This window comes from Balaenoptera physalus (assembly GCF_965194825.1).
Source record: "Balaenoptera physalus genome assembly, chromosome: 20".
NCBI classification, from domain to species: domain Eukaryota; kingdom Metazoa; phylum Chordata; class Mammalia; order Artiodactyla; family Balaenopteridae; genus Balaenoptera; species Balaenoptera physalus.
Genome location: NC_138901.1, coordinates 38,927,848 through 38,951,229, shown reverse-complemented (window position 1 = coordinate 38,951,229; position 23,382 = coordinate 38,927,848). Strand labels below are relative to the sequence as shown.

The window sequence follows — 23,382 nt, the reverse complement described above, 5'->3', positions numbered from 1 at the left end:
CCTTTGCTGTGCAAAAGCTTTTAAGTTTCATTAGGTCCCATTTGTTTATTTCTGGTTTTATTTCCATTTCTCTAGGAGGTGGGTCAAAAAGGATCTAGCTGTGATTTATGTCATAGGGTGTTCTGCCTATGTTTTCCTCTAAGAGTTTGATAGTGTCTGCATGCCCCTGAATTTATGTCACTTTCTAGGCTCAGTTTCACCCTCGGGCATGTTGCATGGCCCCTCTGGAGTTCAGCCCCCACCCTCTCCATGCCTCCCTCACTGCACTTAGGAATATCTGCCGTACTTCCAAAACACTACTCAACTGATGGAAGAATAAATGTTAGGAATAATGACAACAACAATAATCCTTATGTAGGTTCTATGGTTTACAAAATATTCAAATTTTGTTCTATGGTTTACAAAATATTTAAAATTTGAATCTTATAACAAAAGTGAGATTATTGAGACAGATATTGTTTTATGCTAGTTTGGTGAGGAAGAATCCATGAATGCAAGAGAGGCCAGGTGGCTCATTCAAGGTTACTAGTTTGGTAAGTAATGGGACAAAGGCTCCCAGTTTAGGGCCAAGTCTCCAAGTTCTGCACTTTCTCTATCACTCTGGACAAAGAACAAAAGGGTTATTGGGAAAAGAGATCAAAAGGCAGAAAACAGAACTGCTCTTCTGGGGAAATGCTGTCATCCTAAGGGGAAACTGTCCACCAGAGGCAGAAAGGAGGGTGTGGCTTTCCAACATATTTCCAAGAGAACATATCTTACTGTCATAGGAGTGTTCAAATCAACCTTCACACACACAAAAAATAAGGATATTTTCCTTTTTCCTAAAAAACTGAGTTGCTTAATTTCAAAATTATTAAGTTCTAAGATGAACTTCACAACATTTCCAAAGCTATGAAGAGGTAAACAGTGACTGTCGCTCCACCTTATAAATGGAAAACAAAGCCAAAGAGAAGTGATAAGTGACTCCCTTTTATAAACCAGCTGGTGCCTCCTTAATCTTTTCACTGCTGCCTGCATCTCCTTGTTTCTCAGGGTGTAGATCATGGGGTTGAACATGGGGGTCATGACAGTTTGGCTAATGGACACAGCCTTGTCAATGGAGAAGGAGGTAAAGGACTGGGTGTAGAGGTAAATGCTTGGAACAAAGACCATAGACACCACGACGATGTGAGTGGTGCAGGTAGAAGCTGCCTTCCTCCTCACTTGCCCTGAATGAGACCTGAGGATCACCAGGATGACTGAGTACGCGATCAGGAGAAGGAGGAACCAGATGAGGACCAGCACCCCACTATTGGAAATGATAAGGAACTCCAGGAGGGAAGTGTCCATGCTGGCAATTCTCAGCATTTGTGGAACATCACAGTAGAAATTATCTAGGACGGGGCCACAGAAAGGCAGGGGGAGCATCAGAGCCAGTTGGGAAATGGAATGGATGAAGCCTCCCACCCAGCTAGTCACCACCAGCCCCACACAGACCTGAGTGTTCATGATGGTGACATAGTGGAGGGGCCGGGAGATGGCAACAAGGCAATCATAGGCCATAAGTGAGAGGAAGAAGACCATGGACCCTCCCACAAAGTGGAAGGAGAAGATCTGGGCCATGCAGCCCTGATAGGAGATGGCCTTCTTCTCAGCGAGGAGGTCCACCAGCATCTTTGGGGCAGTGACTGTGGAGAAACAGAGCTCTAACACAGCCAGATTTCAGAGCAGAGAATACATGGGTGTTTGGAGTGGGAATCAAAGGTCACTGTGACCATGATGAAGAGGTTTCCCATGACAGTGGAGGTGGAGACAAACAGGAACACCAGAAACAAGAAGAGCTGGAGCTCCTGAGTCTGTGAGAGCCCCAGGAAGACAAGTTCTGATACTCACATGAGGTTCCCTGATTCCATGGTGTCTTCTCCATACACCTAAAAAACACAAACCACAGACAGAGATGCATGAAGTCACTACTTGCCCGTTTAGTGCTTTCAGTGTCCAGGTCTAGGTGATGGAAATTTATGTGCAGATCATAATACCAGTTCTGATTAAATGGCCTTGTCTCTGGAGAGTTCACTAGTTGGTGCTGGAATACACATTCTTGAGATAGCTTAAAGCCATCCAGAGACACAGGCAACCTGCCTTTCAAAGATTCAGTGTAATATAGTGGTGGGAAGACTCTTGGAGTCCAACGGACCTGCAGTCAAATTTCGAAGCCTCTATTTCCTTGAGATTTGGCCTTGATCTAGTTACTTAATCTCTCTGAATCTCAGTTTCCACATCTATAAGAAAAATGTTTTCTTTATAGAAATTGTCTAGGGGATTAAATAAAATAATACATAAGGTTCCTAGAACAGTGCCTAGAATAATAAATGGTAATCACTCTCCTCTGTGTAGTCTTCTGCTCTAAAGAACTCCTCCCCTTTCCAGTCTCTAATACGTTTTTGTACCAATCATTTTTCATGCAACAGTTAGCACATCATAATGTTAATGAACTTTTCATGTGTCTATATTTTTCCTCCACAATTCATAACGTGCTACAGACATAAGTCTTGATTCATAATTTATTTGTGCCCTGCAGTACCCATCCTTGCTCATAGTCAGTACTTAATAAATAGCTGGTGTTAACTGCTGAGTGGGTGAAAAGCTATTGTGTGTGCAGGTCCATGCAGGGGAGCCCCTGGACACAGCTGGACACCTGGGGCATTCCATTTCTTTCCATCCTTCACAGTAGGTGGTCCCTTACTAGGTGAGGCTCCCCAGATCAGAGGTGGAGACAAGAGGCAGAGGGGTAACTATCATTAGTGAAGAAATAGATGATGAATATATTGTTTGAAGGAGACTTAGAGCTCTTCTGAAAGGACAGCAATTTCAGAAGATGTTATTGAATCCAAGAGTAGAAGAGAAAAAAATATTGACAGGGAAGAAATGGAAATAGATGAAGAATTAAAGGGAGGAAGGAAATTATAAGGAAGAAAAATGGGGGAATAGAATGAGTGAAGGAAGAAGAGATGGAAAGCTGGTGGGCAGGGGAGGGAATGGGAACAAAGGTGAAGAAAGACATAGAGGTTGAGAGATAGAGGTGACAGGTGAGGGTTAAATGCCCTCCCTACTCACCCCGCCTCGGCTCATCTCCCACCCTGACCTCATGCAATCCATTATCTATTAGAGACTACTCCCTTATTTTTTTAAATTAATTTTTATTGGAGTACAGTTGCTTTACAATGTTGTGTTAGTTTCCACTGTACAGCAAAGTGAATCAGCCATATGTATACACATATCCCCTCTTTCCTGGATTTCCCTCCCATCTAGGTCACCACAGAGCACCAAGTAGAGTTTCCTGTGCTACACAGTAGGTTCCCACCAGTTATCTATCTTATACACAGCAGTGTATATATTTCAATCCCAATCTCCCAATTCATCACACCACCCCCTTGGCATCCATACATTTATTCTCTATGTCTGAGAGATCACTCCCTTCTTATTTTTCACTTCAATTTTTTTTCACTCCAGTCCACTTTCTACACAGCTGTCCATGAGACCTTTCTAAATGCTGAAATGATCACATCCCCTCTCACTTCTATCGTTGTAGTGATGCTCACCAGAGCCCCTTAGGAGCCACAGCCAATACTTTGTGGATCAAGTCAGGGTGGATACACATACACGTGCATGCAACACAGCATGTCATACAGGGCTGTAAAACGTAAGCTCCATCTGCCTTTTTAATCTGTATCTCCGCCTCTGATGAACCACTAGCTCTTTAATGGATTAAAGTCTTAAACACGCTCCATATTTATTTATTTCCATGTTGGTTCCCTGGAATTCTGTTCATACCTTCTCAACCCTAGAAAAGGCCCACTCAAACATCACCCTGTCTGTCATTCCTGTCACCATTTCTCCCATACAGAACAAATTCCCCATTTTTCAGTGTTCTTAAACATTGAAAACATACTCTGCTATAGGTTTATCATCATTCATTTTTTTCAGCTTCTCTCCTCAACTTACTACATCGTAATTTCAATATCTTGGCAACCCCAGAATTTGGAACAGCCGCTCTGATACAGCACATGCTCAGTAAATATTGTCAAGTTAATGTATTAAGGAGGTAATTGATTATGTGGAGATTTTAAAAGTGAATTTACTTATCCTCTGTTCCCTATCTCATAAGGCCAGATCTATAAGTGGTTGTTAAAATTACTGGGTTTTACATGCAACTTAAAGCAGCTGCTTAAAAGCACATCCCTTCAATTACTTCCCGAGGCTCTCCTCCAACTTTAAACTTAGTACCATCAAGTCTATGTCACTTGTTTATTCTCTCCAGCCTCCAGCAGGTGTTTTCAAGAACCTAGCTACCATTGACCTATCCGGAAGTGTGGAAACCCTCAGGCGCTCACCTTCCTTCAGCCCCGAATGGGGGAAGAGAGTTCAGGTCTTACATCTTTCTGAGAGGTCCTCTCTATGCAGCTTCACAGCTTCCTGATCTCTGCCCATACCTCACACACGCAACTCATCGGCATGACCCTGGGGACGAAGGGATATCCTTAGGGAGAAATTATTGGACTGGGCACAGGAAGCAGAGCTGGAATGAGTCTTGCTGGGGACAAGGGAACAGTGGGAGTTGTTAAAAAGTTTCTAAGTCTTTCAGAAACACTTGCTATTTGACCATACTCCCCAAGGCAACCTACAGATTCAATGCAATCCCTATCAAAATACCAAAGGCATTTTTCACAGTACTAGAACAAATAATTTAAAAATTTGTATGGAACCACAAAAGACCCCAAATAGCCAAAACAATCTTGAGGATGAAGATCAGGGTTGGAGGAATTATGCACTCTGACTCCAGACTATACTATAAAGCTATAGTAATCAATACAGAATGGTACGGGCACAAAAACAGACACACAGATCAATGGAACAGGATAGACAGCCAGAAATAAACCCATGCACTTATAGTCAATTAATCTCCAACAAAGGAGGCAATACAATGGAGGAAAGACAGGCTTTTCAATAATTGGTGCTGGGAAAACTGGACAGCTACATATAAAAGAAAGAAATTAGAATATTCTCTAACACTATACAGAAAAATAAACACAAAATGGATTAAAAACATAAATGTACAACTGTATACTATAACATAGGCAGAACACTCTTTCACATAAATTGCCACAATATTTTTTGAGATATGTCTCCTAAAGTAAAGAAAATAAAAGCAAAAATAAACAAATGGGACCTAATTAAACTTAACAGCTTTTGTAGAACAAAGGAAACCCTCGATAAAAGGAAAAGACAACCTACTGAATGGGAGAAAATATTTGCAAATGATAGGACCAATAATGGGTTAATAGCCAACATATATAAACAGCTCGTACAACTCAACATCAATAAAACAAAAAAACCAATTAAAAATTGGCAGAACTTAATAGACATTTTTCCAAAGAGGAAATGCAGATGGCCAACACGTACTTGAAAAGATTCTCAGCAACGCTAATCATCATGGAAATGAAAATCAAAACCACAATGAGACATTACCTCACACCTGTCAGAATGGTTATCATCAAAAAGAACAAAAATAACAAATGTTGGCCAGAATGTGGAGAAAAGGGAGCCCTTGTACACTATTGGGACTGTAAATTGGTGCAGCCACGTGGAAAACAGCATGCAGATTTCTCAAAAAACTAAGAATAGAACTACCATATGACCAAGCAATTCCACCCTTAGGTGTATATCCGGAAAAAACAAAAGCACTAATTTGAAAAAAATACATGCACCCCAATGTTCCTAGCAGCATTATTTACAATTGCCACAGTATGAAAGCAACCTAAGTGCCCATCAACAGATGAATGGATAAAGATGCAGTATATAGATATGACAGAATACTAATCAGCCATAAAAAAGAATGAAATATTACCATTTGCAGTAACATGGATGGACTTCGAGGACATTACGCTGAGTGAAATAAGTCAGACAGAGAAAGACAAATGCTATATGATATCACTTGTATGTGCAATCTAAAAAAGTATAACAAATTAGTGAATAAAGCAAAAAAAAGAAGCAGATTCACAGACATAGAGAACAAACTAGTGGTTATCAGTGGGAAGGGGGGTGAGGGGTGATATAGAGATAGGGAGTGGGAGGTACAAACTATTGGGTGTAAGATAGGATACAGGGATGTATTGTACAACACGAGGAATATAGCCAATATTTTGTAAATATAACTGTAAAGGGAGTGTAACCTTTAAAACTTGTATAAAAAATAAAATTAAAAAAATTACAAACTCCCTTCCCCCCAAAAAAAGAATACCTGGAACATATTGGAAGCTTAATGAATATTAACTGAGTTAACGCATGAACAAACAATTTAACACATGGACACTATAACCAAACTACCTTCTGTAATGCATCTGCTTAAGTGCAAATAAAATAATTCTATATGAAAACTCCAAAACCAAAAAACAAAACAACACAACAACAAAAAATAACACTTACTATTTGAAACGTCTGTCTTGAGGGCAAAAAGCAAGCAAACAAACAAAAATTTTTTAAAAAACCACAAAAAACAACAAAACAAAAATCCACCAATGACAATGAAAATTGTAGAGATTCATGACATGTAAGATTAGGAGATCAAGATTAGAAAGGCCAGAATCTCTCAAAATTTCTGGGATTTTTGGAAGGACCCATTTCATAGACAAGTGGTTCACACACTTAAACATGCATTAGAATCACCTGGAGGGAATGTTAAAACTCAGAAACTCCCACGCAGAATTTTTGATTTAGTAGGCTTGGGTGGAGCCTGAGAATTCACATTTCTAACAAGTTTTCAGGTGATGCTGATGCTGCTTATCTGGGGCCACAGTTTGAGAACCACTGACTTTGAGTTTCACTGCTCTTGTCAGCAGAATGAACAGGTCTTTCTCACAGCATCATCAAGGCAACTGGTTTAATAGTTTACTTTTTTAAAAAGAATTAATTGACCTTGACTTGGACAACATTATAGGTGGGAAAATATTTGTATACTACATTGGAAACAAAACCTATGAATCTGTCTTTTATTTTGTCAACCGGATCCCAAGGTTGATTCCCCATCCATATCCAATTCTATTGCACCATCTATAACATTCTAGTACCCTTTATATATGAATTATTACTCAGTAAGATCCTTCCTTTCATACAAGGACTAGTACAGGAAGTGCATATGTTTTCTTATTATGATGAACCAGTCAGAATTGGAATTTCTAATCTTGGTGTGCAGTAGCTTTCCTTTCTACATGAGATTTCCAGGATGATCTGAGTTCTTTTGTTACAAATATTTATACTTAGCAAGAACATAGAAAAACACTATCTGAAGCTCTGGTTTCGTCCAAATACAAGAGATATAGATTTCAAAAACATGAATTCTTCCCAATATTTAGAGCTTTATTCCACTTAAAAACCAACCACTCGTTAAAATAGCCTGGGTTGATGCTGGGGAAGGGACTAGGTCTTATCAATCTCCTTGACTGTCAGATGTCACTAACGGTAACATGATTAACAATAACTAATTAAATTACCTGGACTAATTAATTATAATTCTGATTTGGTTTTCAATAAGAAAGCCATTATATCTTCTACTTTATATATATTCTCCTCTCAAGTCACATAAATGTTTGTAAACACATTTCAACCCCAAAGTTGATTCCTCAAAGCATGATTGTGGACGAGTTATCTGTTTTAGAAATTGATTACAATGTGGCTTATTGTTTTGGAGTTATTGTACTTGGGCCGTTGTGAACATTCAATAAATGTGTAAAAATTAATAAACAGAAACTTCAATTAAATAGAGTTGAGAGACCAGAAGGGGGAGCTCTCAAACCTTATGACAATAGCAGAGCCCAAGAGGAAATAGAAAGATTCCACTTCTTTCCTGGCAAGGACTCAGCCAAAGAAAAGCCATGGGCTCTTTTCTTACTACAGCCTGCCACCCTCCTTTTTCTCTCTAAAGAAAGAAGTTCCCTTCCCACTGGGGACTTGCACGTGGCTCACTATGGGTGCAGACACTGAATTGCAATTCTCTGCTGATCCTGAATAAACCCATCTTTGCTGCGAAATATTTGGCAGTCTATTTGTTAGCATAACTGAAAGTTATCCTTTTTTAAGAATAGGAGAGCAGTAAAAGGCAGGTTGGGTACACCTCAATGCACAATGTTGCGGATACGAAAATAAGAAATCCATTCTCCTCTCAAGGAACTCACAGGTTGATGCGAAAAACAGACCCAAGAACACATAAAGGCACTTCAGAGAGGAGATACCTCTACTAGCGGAATGGCCAATGGTTAAAAGGCTGAGCAGCTAACCATGACTGGGAGAGAAGGAAGACTTCGGAGAGGACATGACATTTAAACAGAGGTAAAATTCAAATGTGTTAGGCAGACAAGGAGGGAAAGTGTGTTTCTGACAGGAAGAACAGTGGTCCAGGGATGAACTGACACAGCATACACTCCAAGAACCCTCAGGGCCTTGACAAGGTTGGAGCACAGGGGAAGTGAAGGGACATTAGGGTAGAGAGGAGGCAGGGATCACTGTGAATAGTGTTAAGAGACCAGGCTCATACACTTAAGTTTTACCTTGAGGGAGGTGAGAAGCCAGTGGAGGACGTTATGCAGAAGAATGACCTACAGATGAGGGCCTGTCTGGCAGCAGGGAGGAGGAGAGATGGGAGAGTTGAGAGGATGAACATAGTGGTGCAGCTCCTCTGTTTATTCATACCCCATCCTGTTTCAGAAGAGACTTCATGAGGGCAGTTAAGGGCTTATAAGTGTTCTGTGTTCGTGACCCAGCCCATCTCAGCTTCAAAATCATTAAAGACGTGAGGAGGGTGAAGAGCTAGAGGAGAAAGCGAAAAGGAGATGGGAGCTAAGAAGAGAAGGAGGAGGATAAATAGGTAATTAAGAAAAATCAGAGTGTGAAAGCCGACGAGCCAACAAGGACCCATGGCTCAGTGATATCAAGACCCTAATTCAGTGAGTCTGTGGTGCCCTTGGCCTCTCCCTCATGAGCCGAGATGGCCTCCATGCTTCTTATGGTGTATGCCCTCACACATCTCATTCAAATGCTGGTGGTGAGGAAATGGGTGAAGGGCAGTTTCTTTCTCCTTCTGCATCTCTTGCCTCCATTCCTGAAGGAGAAATCCTTCCAAGAATCTCCTAGGCTAACACACTGTTTGTTGTGATCACATGAACCGGATCACATGAACACATGAGCACTCCTGGCTTCTAAGTGTTCTGGGAAAGTGAACACTTATGATAGGGGACAAGCAAGGGGGAGGTGGTTGGCAATGGCTTTGGGTAGACACACGAGAACAAGGCTATCTTCTTATAAAGCACCTGGAAACGGGGATGAACATGATGGACCAGAGGCAAGAGAATACTGACAGGAATGTAATGTCTGTCTAATGCAGGAAAACTCTTCTAACAGCGGAGGTCGTGAACTCAGATGTGAGTAATGTAAATAAGAGAAGGTGCTCAGTAGGAATTTCTCTATCTAAAGAGGTACTGAGGATCATCACTCTCCCCACCCCAGCACAAAATTTGAGCATCTAAGCCAAAGACCGGAAATCAAGATTTTTCTTTGCCAAAACAACAACTCTAGAAAAATAGACCTCAAGGTATTGGCATTTGAGGGCCCTCCAGTAAACAGCTGATTTCCTCCAGAACCCCTAAGGTAAAGTCTAAAAGCTTCAATACATCAAGGTACCAATTAGTATTTTATTACCTTGCTCTTAAATGTAGATAGCCAAGGATCAAAAGGAGTTTAAGGATGGCTACTAATACAAATGGGAAAAACAAAATAAATAGAAAAATGAATGAGAAAAAAACCCAAAAGACATAGGAAACAGAAGAAAAGTTTATACAATTAACATCCTTTGAGAGAAGAAAATATGTATTTCTGTCCTCTGAGTAAGAAGCAATTTTTAAAAATTAAATCTCAATAAAACTAATACTAAAATGAAAGATTGATAAACCTGACTACATGAAAACTAACACCAAAAATAAAGGAGACAAACTATAAAATGGGAGCAGGAATTATAATAAATATAGATCGTATTATAATAAATACTGACAATAGACCAGTAACCAAATTATATAAGAACTCCTATATTAAAAAGGAAAAGCCAGTAGAAAAGCAAACAAAAGACATTCATGGGAAACCTGAAGGCAATAAAAATATGGAAAGCAATGTTAGAGAAATGCAAATCAAGACTACAGTGAAATACCATTTTTTACTCACTTAAGTGGCAATAATTAACAAGTCAGACAATATCAGCTGTTAGGAGGATGTGAATCAATGGGAACACTTCAGCGCTGCTGATGACCATGTAATTTGGTACAACAACTTTGGAAAACAATTTGGCGCTACTATGTAAAGGTACATCTTTGAAGATCTCATGAGTCAGCAATTCCATCTCAAGGTATATAACTTATAGCTCCTCAACATAACAACTGGAGACAAGTAGAAGAATATTCAAAAGAGCGGAATCTGGGAACAATCCAAATAAGCTTTGTCTCACAATGGAATATCACACAGCAGTGCAAATGAATGAACTTCAGCCAAACAAAACAATATGGGCATTTAAAAACATAATGTTGAGTGAAAAAAAGCAAATTTCAGAATATTATGTGCAGTATTTTATTTGTATAAAGCTCAAAAAAAACCAAAACAATATACTGATTATGTTAAAATGTGATGAAACTCTTTTTATAAGCAATGGAATGATAAACACCAAATTCAAGAAATTGGTTTCATCTGGGGAGAAGTGATGTGATGGAGAGCCCCTATAGGTAGCTACAAGTTATTGGTAACTTCTGGTTCTTGAACTGAGTAGTATATACATGAATGTTCATACAATGCAATATAGTCTTTTATAACTTAGAGGCATTTTACATGTAATCTTTTGCTTGTTATAATTATTATACCTTATTAAATTGTAAAGCAAAAAAACTGAACATTCATGATGATTTCAAACTTGAAAATTAGATAAAATATAGTTATACTGTTCTCTAAATATTTTCTCACAAGTTTTGGATTTGGTTCTAGCAATAAAGCTGGGAGGCTTGGGTCAGATATCAAGTTTAACAAATGTGTTGAGGAAGATGTCATGAGGCCAAGAGAGGCCAGGTGTCTCATTCAATGTCATTCATTTGTTAAGTGATGTGTTAGAATCTCTAATTTAAGGCTTAAGATTCTAAATATTGTGCAGTTTCCAACAATCCAGACTCACACCAAAATGGGGAACTGGGAAAAGAGGTCAAAATACAGAAAACAGAACTGCTCTTCTGGGGAAAAGCTATCATCCTAAGAGGAAACTATCCACCAAGAAGGCAGAAAGGAGGGTGTGGGTTTCCAGAATGTTTCCATGACAACACATCTCATTGTCATAGGAGTGTTCAAATCACCATCAAAAACAAAAATAAGGATATTATCCATTTTCCTAAAAATCCGAGTAGGCTACTTAGGTTCACTACGCATTCACCTCCATGATAATCCTCACAACACATCCACAAGTAATGAACAGGGCAGATACAGCAGCTCACTCTCCACTTTATGAATGGAAAACAAAGCCTAAGAGAAATGACTCACCCACCGGATGCCTCCTTAATATCTTCACTGCTGCCTGCATCTCCTGGTTCCTCAGGGTGTAGATCATGGGGTTGAGCATGGGGGTCATGACCCTGTGGCTGATGGACACAGCCTTGTCCACGGAGAAGGAGGTGAAGGGCCGGGCATAGACGTAAATGCTTGGAACAGAGACTGTAGACACCACGACAATGTGGGTGGTGCAGATGGAAGCTGCCTTCCTCCTCACCTGCCCCGAGTGGGACCTCAGCATCACCAGGATGACTGAGGAGATCAGGAGAAAAAGGAACCTGATGACATCCAGCAACCCACTATTGCATGAGGAACTCTAAGACAGAAGTGTCAGTGCAGGCAAGTCTCAGTACTTGTGGAACATCACAGTAGAAATTACCTAGGACATTTGGGCCACAGAAAGACAGTGAGAGCATCAGAGCCCGTTGGTAAATGGAATGTATGAAGCCTCCCACACAGCTAGCCACCGCCAACCCCACACAGAGCTGAATGTTCATGATGGTGACATAGTGGAGGGGCCGGGAGATGGCAACAAGGTGGTCATAGGCCATCACTGAAATGAAGAAGACCATGGCACCTCCCAGAAAGTGAAAGAAGAAGACCTGAGCCATGCAGCCCTGGTAGTAGATGGTCTTCTTCTCAGTGAGGAAATTCACCAGTATCTTTGGGGAAGTGACTGGGGAATAGCAGAGGTCTATGACAGCCAGGTTTCAGAGTAGAAAATACATGGGTGTGTGGAGCCGGGAATCAGAGCTCACCATGATCATGATGAGGAGGTTTCCTATGACACTGGTGGTGTAGACAAACAGGAACACCAGAAACAAGAAAAGATGGAGCTCCTGAGTCTGTAGGAGTCCCAGGAATACAAATTCCAACACCCATGTGAGGTTCCCTGATTCCGTGGTGTCTTCTCCATACACGTAAAGAACACAAACCACAGACAGAGATGCATTAGTTCTCAGAGACTCAAATTGATATGTCCAGGTCTAGATGATGGACATTGATAATATCATAATATCAGTTCTGATTAAATGGCCTTGTCTCTGGAGAGTTCACTAGTTGCTGCTGGAATATACATTCATGAGATATCTTAAAGCCATCCAGAAACACACGCACCCTGGCTTTCAAAGATTCAGTGTAATATAGTGATGGGAAGACTCTTGGGGTCCAACAGACCTGCAGTCAAATTTCTATTTCCTTGAGATTTGACCCTGAGGAAATTACTTCATCTCTCTGAATCTCAGTTTCCACATTTGTAAGGTGGGAATAAAAATGTTTTCTTACAAAAAAAAAATGGTCATGAAGAACCTAGGGGCAAGACAGGAATAAAGATGCAGAACTACTAGACAATGGACTTGAGGATATGGGGAAGGGGAAGGGTAAGCTGGGACAAAGTGAGAGAGTGGCATGGACATATATACACTACCAAATGTAAAATAGATAGCTAGTGGGAAGCAGCCACATAGCACAGGGAGATCAGCTCGGTGCTTTGTGACCACCTAGAGGGGTGGGATAGGGAGAGTGGGAGGGAGGGAGATGCAAGAGGGAAGAGATATGGAAACATATGTATAACTGATTCACTTTGTTATAAAGCAGAAACTAACACACCATTGTAAAGCAATTATACTCCAATAAAGATGTTTAAAAAAATGTTTTCTTTATAGAATTGTCTAGAGGATTAAGTAAAATAACACATAAGTTTCCCAGAACAGTGTCTGGAATAATAAATGGTAATCACTCTCCTCTGTGTAGTCTCCTGCTCTAAAGACACCCTCCCTTCCTCGAATCTCTAATACATTTTTGTACCAATCATTTTTCATGCAAGAGTGAACACATCATAATGTCAATTAACTTTTCATGCGTCTATGTTTTTCCCTCCAAAATTCAACTCTAAACTCCAGAGGTATAAATATGTATCTTATAATTTATTTCTACCCTGCAGTGCCCATCTTTGCTAACAGTCAATATTCAAAAAACATGTGGTGTTGACTGCTGGGTGGGTGAACAGCTATAGGGAGTGCCTCCCTCATTGATGTAGGCGGTCTCTTACTGGATCAGGTAATGGGATATATGGTGTGAGTGCTGAGACAAGAGAAGGGGGAGAGAGATTCTCTGGATTAAGAAATGAGTGAGGGCTATTGTATGAAGGGGACTGGAAGAGCTCTTCTGAAAGAAACAAGAATTTTAGAAGATGTTACTGAATACAAGGATAGAAGAGAAAGGAAGATGTGGAAACAAGAGAAATAGAATAGACAAAGGAATAAAGGGGGCAGATTAAGAGAAAGGGAGAGGAAGGAAGGGGAATGGAGAGGTGGGGTGGGCGGGGAAGGGAATGGGAACAAAGGTGAAGGACACGGAGGGTGAGAGACAGAGGTGACAGGTGAGGGCTAAGTGGCCTCCACACCCCCCTTCCTTGCCTCACTCCCCCCCCCTACTTGCCTCCTGCAATCTATTGTCCATCAGAGGTCATTTTAATCGCATCCTTCTGCTTCCATCTGCTTCCACGCCAGGCCATCGTCTATACCACTGTCAGAGAGACCTTTCTAAACTCATATCTGATCGTCTTCCTCCCCATTATAATCTTTTAATGACTATCAAAGGCCCACAGCTTAAAACTCAAACTCTTAGAAGCTGCTTTGTGGGTTAATTCAGGGTTGAAACACACGCTTCCATACACGCACGCAACTCCTTCTCAGTATGTCATATCAAGCTCTATAATGTAGCCTCCATCTACCTTTCTAACCAGGAACTGACTCCTGTTCAAGGAATTCATAGCCTCTCACATATGTCATATGCCTGGTTATTTCTGGAGCTTTGGAAATGAATTCTGTTTCCTGAAATACCTTCTACTACCTTCTCAACCTAGAAGTCCTCAGATATCACCTTCTCTGTGACTCCTTCTCCATTTCTCCCATGCAGAATTAATCCCTCATTTCTCTGGGTTCCAATAACATTTTATAAGTACCTCTGATACAGCATTTATCATTTTTTTGGTTGTCCCTTTGAACGAGATTTTAAATTCAAAACGTAGTTGCCCTAGCACCTATAATAGCAGCTCTGATTTAGCAGTTGCTCAAAAAAAGTTTGCTAACCTAATGTGTTATTTAGTAGGTAATTATGTGATCTTTTTCAATGTGACCATGTGGAGAATTTTGTGATGTATTTCCTTATCTTTTGCTCTCAGTATCCTCCCTCTAAACCACAGGACCAAGTTTTCACTTGGTTGTGAAAAGCCTGGTTTTCCTCATGCAACTTGAGGAATCTGTTTTCAATACTTTGCTTCCCCTGCATTAATTTCTGAGGCTCTCCTCTCACCTCAGACTTACTAACATCAAGCCTGTGTCACTTGTTTATTCTCTGCACTCTCCAGCAAGTGTTTCTGGATCCTTTTTACTTTATCTACAGGTGAGGAAACCCTGATCTCTCACCTTCCTTCAACAAGAATGGGAGAGAATCTTCTGGTCTTCCACCTTCTAGGAGATCCTTTTTCTGCAGCTTTAGCTTCCCAGCCACTGCCCATACATCACCTATACAACAATGGGTGTGACCCTTGGGGAAGAGGGTATATCCCTGGGGAGAACCTACTGGACTCGGCTCAGGAAGCAGGGCTGGGCTGATTACCACTGGGGGCAAGGAAGCAATAGGAGTTGTTAAAAAGTTTCAAAATGTCTCAAAAACACATAATCATTAAGAGTTATTCCTTGAGGGCCAAAAGGACCAAGGACAATACAATTTTATAGATTTGTAGAATGTAGGATTCTCAGGCCAAGATCCAAAAGGATGAAAGTCTCTTCAAAAGAAATAGACTCTCTGGGAGTTCTGGAAGAAAGCATTTCTTAGATCAATGATTCTTACCCTTGAGACAATCACCTGGAGAACTTGTTAAAGGACAAATTAGTGTGCCCCAGCCCCAGACTTTCAGCTGGTCAATGGTATGGCCAAGAATTTGCATTTGTAACAAGTTCTCAGATGATACTGATGCCCCTGTTCTGGGGACCACACTTTGAGAACCACAGACTTGCTCCTCAACACAGGGACTATTCTCTCTCTCCTGGAATCTTCCAGATAACTGGTTTGATTTGTTTCCTTCTTCTTCTCCTTCTTCTCCTCCTTCCTCCCTTTCTCCTTTTCTTCTACTTTTAAGCCTAGTTGATTTTTACCTAGAGAAAGTCATAGATGGGCAAATGTATACTACAAGGGAAACTTCCTGCCCTGTAAACCTTGTCCTTTATTTTCTCAGCCGAATCCCCAATATTGATTCACCACCAGTACCCAAGTCTATTACATCATCTATAAAATGCAGCATTCTTTACCTGTGAACTCTTACTGTCTCTAATACAAGGATTGGTACAGGAAACCCTTATATTTCTCATTATGATGAACGGATCAACACTGGAATTAATTGGCATTATAACCTTGATGTGTTGTAACAACTGTCTGATTTCTTAGACACAGCTCTCTGATCTACATAAGACTTCCAGGTTGGTCTGAATTATTTCAGAAATGTTTACTCTTGGCAAAATAGAGTATCTGCCTGTGGCAGATAAGAGTACAATGTGGGGCTTCCCTGGTGGCGCAGTGATTGAGAGTCTGCCTGCCAATGCAGGGGACACGGGTTCGAGCCCTGGTCTGGGAGGATCCCATATGCCGTGGAGTGGCTGGGCCCGTGAGCCACAATTACTGAGCCTGCGCGTCTGGTGCCTGTGCTCCGCAACAAGAGAGGCCGCGACAGTGAGAGGCCGGCGCACCGCGATGAAGAGTGGCCCCCGCTCGCCGCAACTAGAGAAAGCCCTCGCACAGAAACAAAGACCCAACACAGCCATAAATAAATAAATAAATAAATAAAAATTAAAAAAAAAAAGAGTACAATGTGAAGCTCTTCCACATACAAGAGATGTAGATTTAAAAAGATACTTATTTAGAGCTTTAGTCCATTTAAAAATTGAGTCACTAAGGAAAAAAATAAAATAATAAAATTGTGTCACTTAGAAAAGTAGCCTTGATTGATTCTGGGGAAGGGGACAGGACTTGTCCATCTTTTTGACTACCATGTGGCTGATTTTAGTTTATGATTCTGATTTAGCTTTCAATAAGAGAAACCTGATATGTTCCAGTTTACATATTCCCCTGTCAGGGCACATGTGATTCTGTAAATTGTTCACCAAACCTCATCTGTTCACTGCATCCGCTAGTCAACGTAATAACTTCCAAAGCCCAGAATGGCTGGAATGGAGTAATTATGTTAAAGACCCAGTCATGTACCGAGTTGAGAAAATGATTTCTCTATAAGCCACATATCTAAGAAAATATATATTTGTCAGACTTAACTTCAAACTGCTAAATGGATGCAGGATACATTTAGAAGGAAATTCTTTTACATCCTCATTGAGGGAGCTCAGCATCACTGATGATTAATGATTCTCCCCTTGTGATGGTCAGTTTTACGTGTCAACTTGACTAGTCTATAATTCTCAGTTATTCAAACATGAATCTAGGTGTTGCTGTGTAGATATTTTGTAGATGTGATTGATTCTATAATCAGTTGATTTTATTTTTTAATAATCAGTTGATTTTAAGTAAAGGAGATTATCCTAGCTAATCTCCTGATGGAGATTGGATGTGCCTGATTCAGTAAGTTAAAAGGTCTTGAAGAAAGTGAAATTCTGGACTGCAGCTTCATGCCTAAGAGTTCCAGCCTGCCCTTCCTGTTGGCCTGCCCTACAGATGTTTTACTTGCCTAGCCAGTCTCACAATCATGTAAGCCAATAACAATATCTTGCAATAAATCTCTCTCTCTCTCTCCAGATATATATACGTGCAAAATTTGCCACCCCAAAATGTCTCTTTGTTTCTTTGGCATGTGGATTATTTTGAGCTGATAACAACCAAGGCCCAAAAAGACTCAGGAAGAAACTTTGACCTTATCCTTTAGCTACAAAAAGAATTTAGATAGAGGACCTGTTCCCAGAATGGAACTATCACCAGAGACACCTGCAAAGAATGTGGGCTAGGTGTGTGTGTGTGAGCGGGGGGAACATGGCCTAGAGATCTGTGTCCCGTTGTCTCTACATGGCCCAGCAAGTATTAATTTACCAAAAACATTTGCTTTTCCATCTCCATGTCAATTTTCTTTCTCTTTTGGAGGTCCACAGCCCTACCTCCAATACCTTCTCTTGTCTTTAGCTGAAGATGGTATTTAAGGAGAAGGTTTCAGCCATTTTGGTGAGTTATTCAGTTTGCCTGAGTCTCTCTCACACATATATGTTCTCAAACTTTGTTTGATTCTCTCCTGTTAATGTGTCAGGTCAATTTCATTCTAAGACCAACCAGAAGAACTTAGAATTGTAGATGAAGATTTCTTCCTTCCAAACATTTCCATATCATATTTGTCCTGTTTCTCTGGTGGAACACTGACTGATACACCATTTTTAATGTATCATATATGAAGTAAATTTCTTAGGCAAGGAGTATTGAGGTCTTTCTCTCCTTACACTTAAATCATCCTGGAGCTTGATTATAAGTGCACGCAGAATGGCAAGATCAAGTGATTAATGATGCTGAGGAGAAGTGAAGTAATCTCTGGACCAAAATTAATCTGCTGTCACTGGAATGATATACAGCCTTCCCTCAACAACTTCTAAAAGAGCTGTTTTCACTGATCATATAAATAAAATGACTGGAGACCATTACTTAACATGATTGTTCAGATTCTAAGGAATCAGATGCCTAACTATCTTGGCTTAATTTTAAAATATTGATGGCAAGTTACAAAAAAAAAAAGATAAATGGAAATGTGTGAAGGAACTAACATTAATTGAACACCTACTATGTGCCAAGTGTAGCTAAAGATGTTGAGGTTCAAAGATATCTAAAAGGAGCACAACCAAGAGGAGGAAGAGCCGGGATCTGAGTCCCACGGCTTCAAAGCCTATTATTATCCCACTATACTAGTCAAGACAGCATGGATATAGCTGTATTCATTGAGGCTTCTGTTTAGGAAGATCAGGTCCGTTGTTCTGTCAGAAGATCCTAGAATATCAGTTTGGGAAGATGGCCTGGACTGTTCGTCTGGGGCTGTTTAGTAGCTCTAAATAAAATCCTTCTGATTGTTCTGTAAGGATTTAGATATTGGAGCTCTGCATGAGGATGGAGAAGAGCACTAGGAGTGGGACTTGCCCTCTGGCCTGGATATGCACCCTGTAGTTCACCTTAGTCTTAACTGGGCTCACTTAACTTATTCATGCTCACTGTCAGCTTCTCTAGGCTTTTGATTTTATGACCCTGTCTATGACAAACTTTGCTCATTGTCAACCAAGATTTCTGACTCAGGCCAATCATGTCTCTACAATCCTGCTACCATGGGCTTATATCTATGTGGCAGACACTGTCAATTGCCATTTCCAACCTCCTTCTTTCTGGCTGATACAGCCAGCCATGCACTTTCCATCCTCCTTTGCAGAGTGGGGTGAATATATGACCCAGTTTCTGACCAATGAGTCATAAGGAAATTCTGCTGCAATGGTTCTAGAAAAATTTTTCTCCCCTGGTTAAAAAAAAAGCACATGAATACCTCTCCTCTTCCTTCTTGCTGAATTATTTGAATATAAAGATATGATGACTGGAGCATTGGCAGCCATATTGCCATCATGAGGGGAAAGACAAGGAATTATAGAGCAGCCAACCCAGAGCCTTAAAATGTTGGAGCTGCTGAATTAACCAACTCTGGAATTGCCTATCCTCTAGTCTTTTTAAGTGAGATAATTTCCTCTTTCTTTAAGCCACTGTGATTTGGTTATGCTGCTACTTGCAACCAAAAGCATCCTTATGGATATATATTTCAAAGAGGACCATCATTGTTTTCTAAAGAGCTCACATCCCCTGTGCAGCTGTGTGTCATATGGTGAGCATCACATTTTAAGAGGATGTTGTCATTTGAGGGCAAATACAGAGGACATGGCAAGGATGGTGGAATCAGGAAATTTGTCACAATGGGAACAATTGAAGGAATACAGATGCTGCATCTGGAAAGAGATCAATTAGAGGATGATAAAAATATCAGATATTTAAAGGACTTTGGTGTGAAAGGGGAAAACACTTTTGTGAGGGACACTCAGATCAAACATGACACAGTTCATTTTCTCTCCCCTCATCTCCAAAGACCCACCGTGAATGGGGAGAAATGTGTGAAATGGGGCAGGGAGGTAGAGGTGGAGAAAGGATAAACTCAGAGCTGCCATGACGGCTTGAAGAGTCTATAACTTTTATTTCTTGGATGGGATGGTTGCTGGGAGGGAAGAGGAAACAAAAGAGCTTTTGTGTTATCTTCTTAACTTTGGAGCAACATTATACATTAACCAAGACTTTTATAAAGTGAAGCATACTTCAAAGGAGATGTAAACAAATATAAGTTCTACAGAGAAAAATTAAAAGTACATCTGAACTTGCCAGGGAAAGAAAAGGGTGCAAGAAAATGTAGAAATGCTTCTCTGAACAAGATACTGTACTATGTACTGAGAGGATTTTTAAATGAATAAAGCACAGCCCCCGCCCTCAAGCAGCCCTCATTCCAGGGCAGGAAGACAAAGAGAAAGGCAGAAACCCATGAGGTGGCAGCGTTGGACTGAACCCATACCTCATATCTGGACCACTAATAGACATGGCCCTGCCCTCTGGCCTTGGTTCCCCAACCATACTACAGCATCTTCTTCTCAGCCACATCCTCTATCCAGATTATCCAAGGAGTATTTGGTAGAATTCAGATTATCCAAGGAGTATTTGGTAGAAGAGGAACAAGTCCAAAAGGCAAATACCCTTATGGGAAATATTTAAACAATGTTACAAGTGAGACCACTTCCAAAATACCACAGTGGGGATGAGGTAGAGAGGCAGGGAGCAGAACAAATGTGATTGTTTCAGAGTTGAGATGAAAGTATTGACCATTCATCACAGATATTCATCCATAGATGAGGAACTCTCTAAGTTTCCCCTTGTGATTGTGGAAGACCCTGAGTTTCAAATCCCACCTGTATCTCTTGTCTTGAAACTTGGAGTCAGAGGAACAATCTCATGGCCAAGCTCTGCCCCTCCCTTGCTGTTCATCATTGAGCAGGTCACTTCTCTCTGAGTTTTCTCATTTGTAAAACTGTTTAATATAATAAGAACATATCCACTGTCAGTTTTGTGAGAATGAGATAAAAGTGCAAAAGTGCCTAACACAATACCTGCCACAGGAGTAGGTCCATAGAAATATTAGTTTAATCTCAACTGCTACACTCCATAAAGACTTTCCTCCACTTCTCACATGGGAAAACCAAAGTTCTGAGAGAAGACTTGTCATTTGAAGTCAACCTATTTTAAGTTCACTCCCTGCTGAAAATCACTGGGTGCTTACTTAATCTCTTCATGGCCGCCTGCATCTCCTGGTTCCTCAGGGTGTAGATGATGGGGTTGAGCATGGGGGTCAAGACCGTGTAGCTGACGGACACTGCCTTGTACATGGGGAAGGAGGAGAATGGCCGGGTGTAGATATAGATACCAGGAATGAAGCTCATAGACATGACAATGATGTGGGTCGTGCAGGTGGAAGCTGCCTTCCTCCTCGCCTGCCCTGAGTGGGACCTCAGCGTCACCAGGATGAGAGTGTAAGAGGTCAGAAGGAGCAGGAACCAGATGAGGACCAGCACCCCACTGTTGGAGATCATAAGGAACTCCAGGAGGGAGGTGTCCGTGCAGGAAAGTCTTAGCACTTGTGGAACGTCACAGTAGAAGCTATCCAGGATGTTGGGGCCACAAAAAGGCAATGGGAGCATCAGAACCAGCTGGACAACAGAGTGGACAAAGCCCCCTACCCAGGCAGCCACCACCAGCCCCACACACATTCGAGTGTTCATGATGATGACATAATGGAGGGGCCGGGAGATGGCTATGTAGCGGTCATAAGCCATCACTGAGAGAAGGAAGACAGTCCCACCTCCCAAGAGGTGAAAAAAGAAGATCTGGGCCATGCAGCCCTGGGAGGAGATGGTCTTGGTCTCATGAAAGAAGTCCACCAGCATCTTTGGGGCAGTGACTGTGGAATAGCAGAGATCTATGACAGCCAGGTTTTGGAGCAGAAAATACATGGGTGTCTGAAGCCGGGGATCAGAGGTCACCGTGACCATGATGAGGAGGTTTGCCATGACAGTGGTGGTGTAGACAAACAGGAACACCAGAAACAAGAAAAGATAGAGCGCCTGAGTCTGTGAGAGCCCCAGGAAGACAAATTCTGATACCCACGTGAGGTTCCTTGAATCCATGGCGTCTTCTCCGTACACCTCAAGAAAACACACCACAGACAGAGATGCATGAAGTTACTATGTGCCATTTTAGTGCTCAATGGCTCAAAGCAATTGTCCAAGTCCAGATAATGGGCATCCTCATGTGCAGATCATAATACATGTGCTGATATAAATGGCCTTGTCTTTGGAGATTTCACTAGTTGATGCTGGAATACACAATCAGAAGGTATCTTTAAGCCATCCAGAGACACATGCAATCTGCTTTTCAAGGAATCAGTGTAATATAGTGGTGAGAAGACACTTAGAATCCAACAGAACCAGAGTCAAATTTCAGAACTTTATATTTCCTTGAGATTTGACCTTAAGTAAGTTACTTATCTGAGTCTCAGGTTCCACATCTCTAAGAAAATGTTTTGCCTATAAATTTGTCAAGGGGATTGAATGAAATAACACATAAGGTTCCTAGAACAGTGTCTGGAATAATAAATGGTAATCACTCTCTTCTGTGTAGTCTCCTGCTCTAAAGACCTCCTCCCTTTTCCAGTCTCTAATACAGTTTTATATCAATCATTTTTCTTTCATGCAACAGTTAACACATCATAATATTAATGAACTTTTCATGTGTCTGTGTTTTCTTTCCACAATTCAACAATAAAGTGCTACACACATAGTCTTGACTTCACAATTTGTTTGTGCCCTGCAGTGCCCATCCTTGCACATGGTCAGTAATTAATAAGTACCTGGTGTTAACTCCAGGGTGGGTGAAACGCTTCTGGGTGTGCATGTCCATGCAGGCCCATGCGGGGGAGCCTCTGGCCAGAGCTGCATACCTGGGAAATTCCATTTTTTCCCCATCCCCTAGGGTAGGTGGCCCCTTACTTGGTAAGGCTCCCCTCACCCAGATCATATGTGGAGTCAAGTGGCAGAAATAGATGAATACATTCTTTGAAGGAGACTTAGAGCTCTTCTGAAAGTACAGCAATTTCAGAAGATGGTATTGAATCCAAGGGTAGAAGAGAAAAAAATGTTGAAGGAAGAGAAATGGAAATAGATGAAGAATTAAAGGGAGAAAGGAAATTACAAGGAAGGAAAATGGGGGGATAGAATGAATGAAGGAAAGGGAACGGAAAAGTGGTTGGGCAGGAGAGGGAATGGGAACAAAGGTGAAGACTCGGAGGGTGAGAGATAGAGGTGACAGGTGAAGGTTAAGTAGCTTCCCCACTCCCCACCCCCACTTCCTCTCAGTCTCCACCTGCCCTCACATGACCTCCCGAAATCCATCATCTCTTAAAGATCACTCCGTTTTTATTTTTCACTTTCACCTTCTTTCACTCCAGTACACCTTCTACACACCTGTACTTGAGACCTTTCTAAATGCTGAAATGATCACGTTCCCGTCTCACGTCTATTCCTGTAGTGATGCTCACCAGATCCCCTTAGGAGCCACATCCAATACTTGGTGGATTAAGTCAGGGTAGAAACACATACACATGTACATGCA

At 41.1% G+C, this 23,382-nt stretch overlaps 1 protein-coding gene and 2 pseudogenes across 3 annotated transcripts in view; all 3 read right to left on the bottom strand.

Annotated features, from left to right (window-relative positions):
* Positions 1 to 17,361, bottom strand: part of LOC309651230 (olfactory receptor 4D2-like) — a 34,055-nt pseudogene extending 16,694 nt beyond the window's left edge. Inside the window, exons 1-3 of the transcript in view lie at positions 17,356 to 17,361; positions 12,297 to 12,590; positions 979 to 1,683 (exon numbers count right to left, since the gene is read on the bottom strand). The product of the transcript in view is annotated as an olfactory receptor 4D2-like (transcript). The remainder of the gene's footprint in view (positions 1 to 978; positions 1,684 to 12,296; positions 12,591 to 17,355) is intronic.
* LOC309650159 (olfactory receptor 4D2-like) lies at positions 9,186 to 12,236 on the bottom strand (annotated as a pseudogene). Its single transcript has one exon. The product of its transcript is annotated as an olfactory receptor 4D2-like (transcript).
* A 3,580-nt stretch (positions 17,362 to 20,941) lies between the features above and the next one.
* Positions 20,942 to 23,382, bottom strand: part of LOC309650157 (olfactory receptor 4D1-like) — an 86,534-nt gene continuing 84,093 nt past the window's right edge. The window contains exon 3 of the mRNA XM_082441166.1: positions 20,942 to 22,087. Within this exon, the coding sequence (XP_082297292.1) occupies positions 20,964 to 21,899 (936 nt within the window). The 5' untranslated portion in view covers positions 21,900 to 22,087 and the 3' untranslated portion in view covers positions 20,942 to 20,963. The remainder of the gene's footprint in view (positions 22,088 to 23,382) is intronic.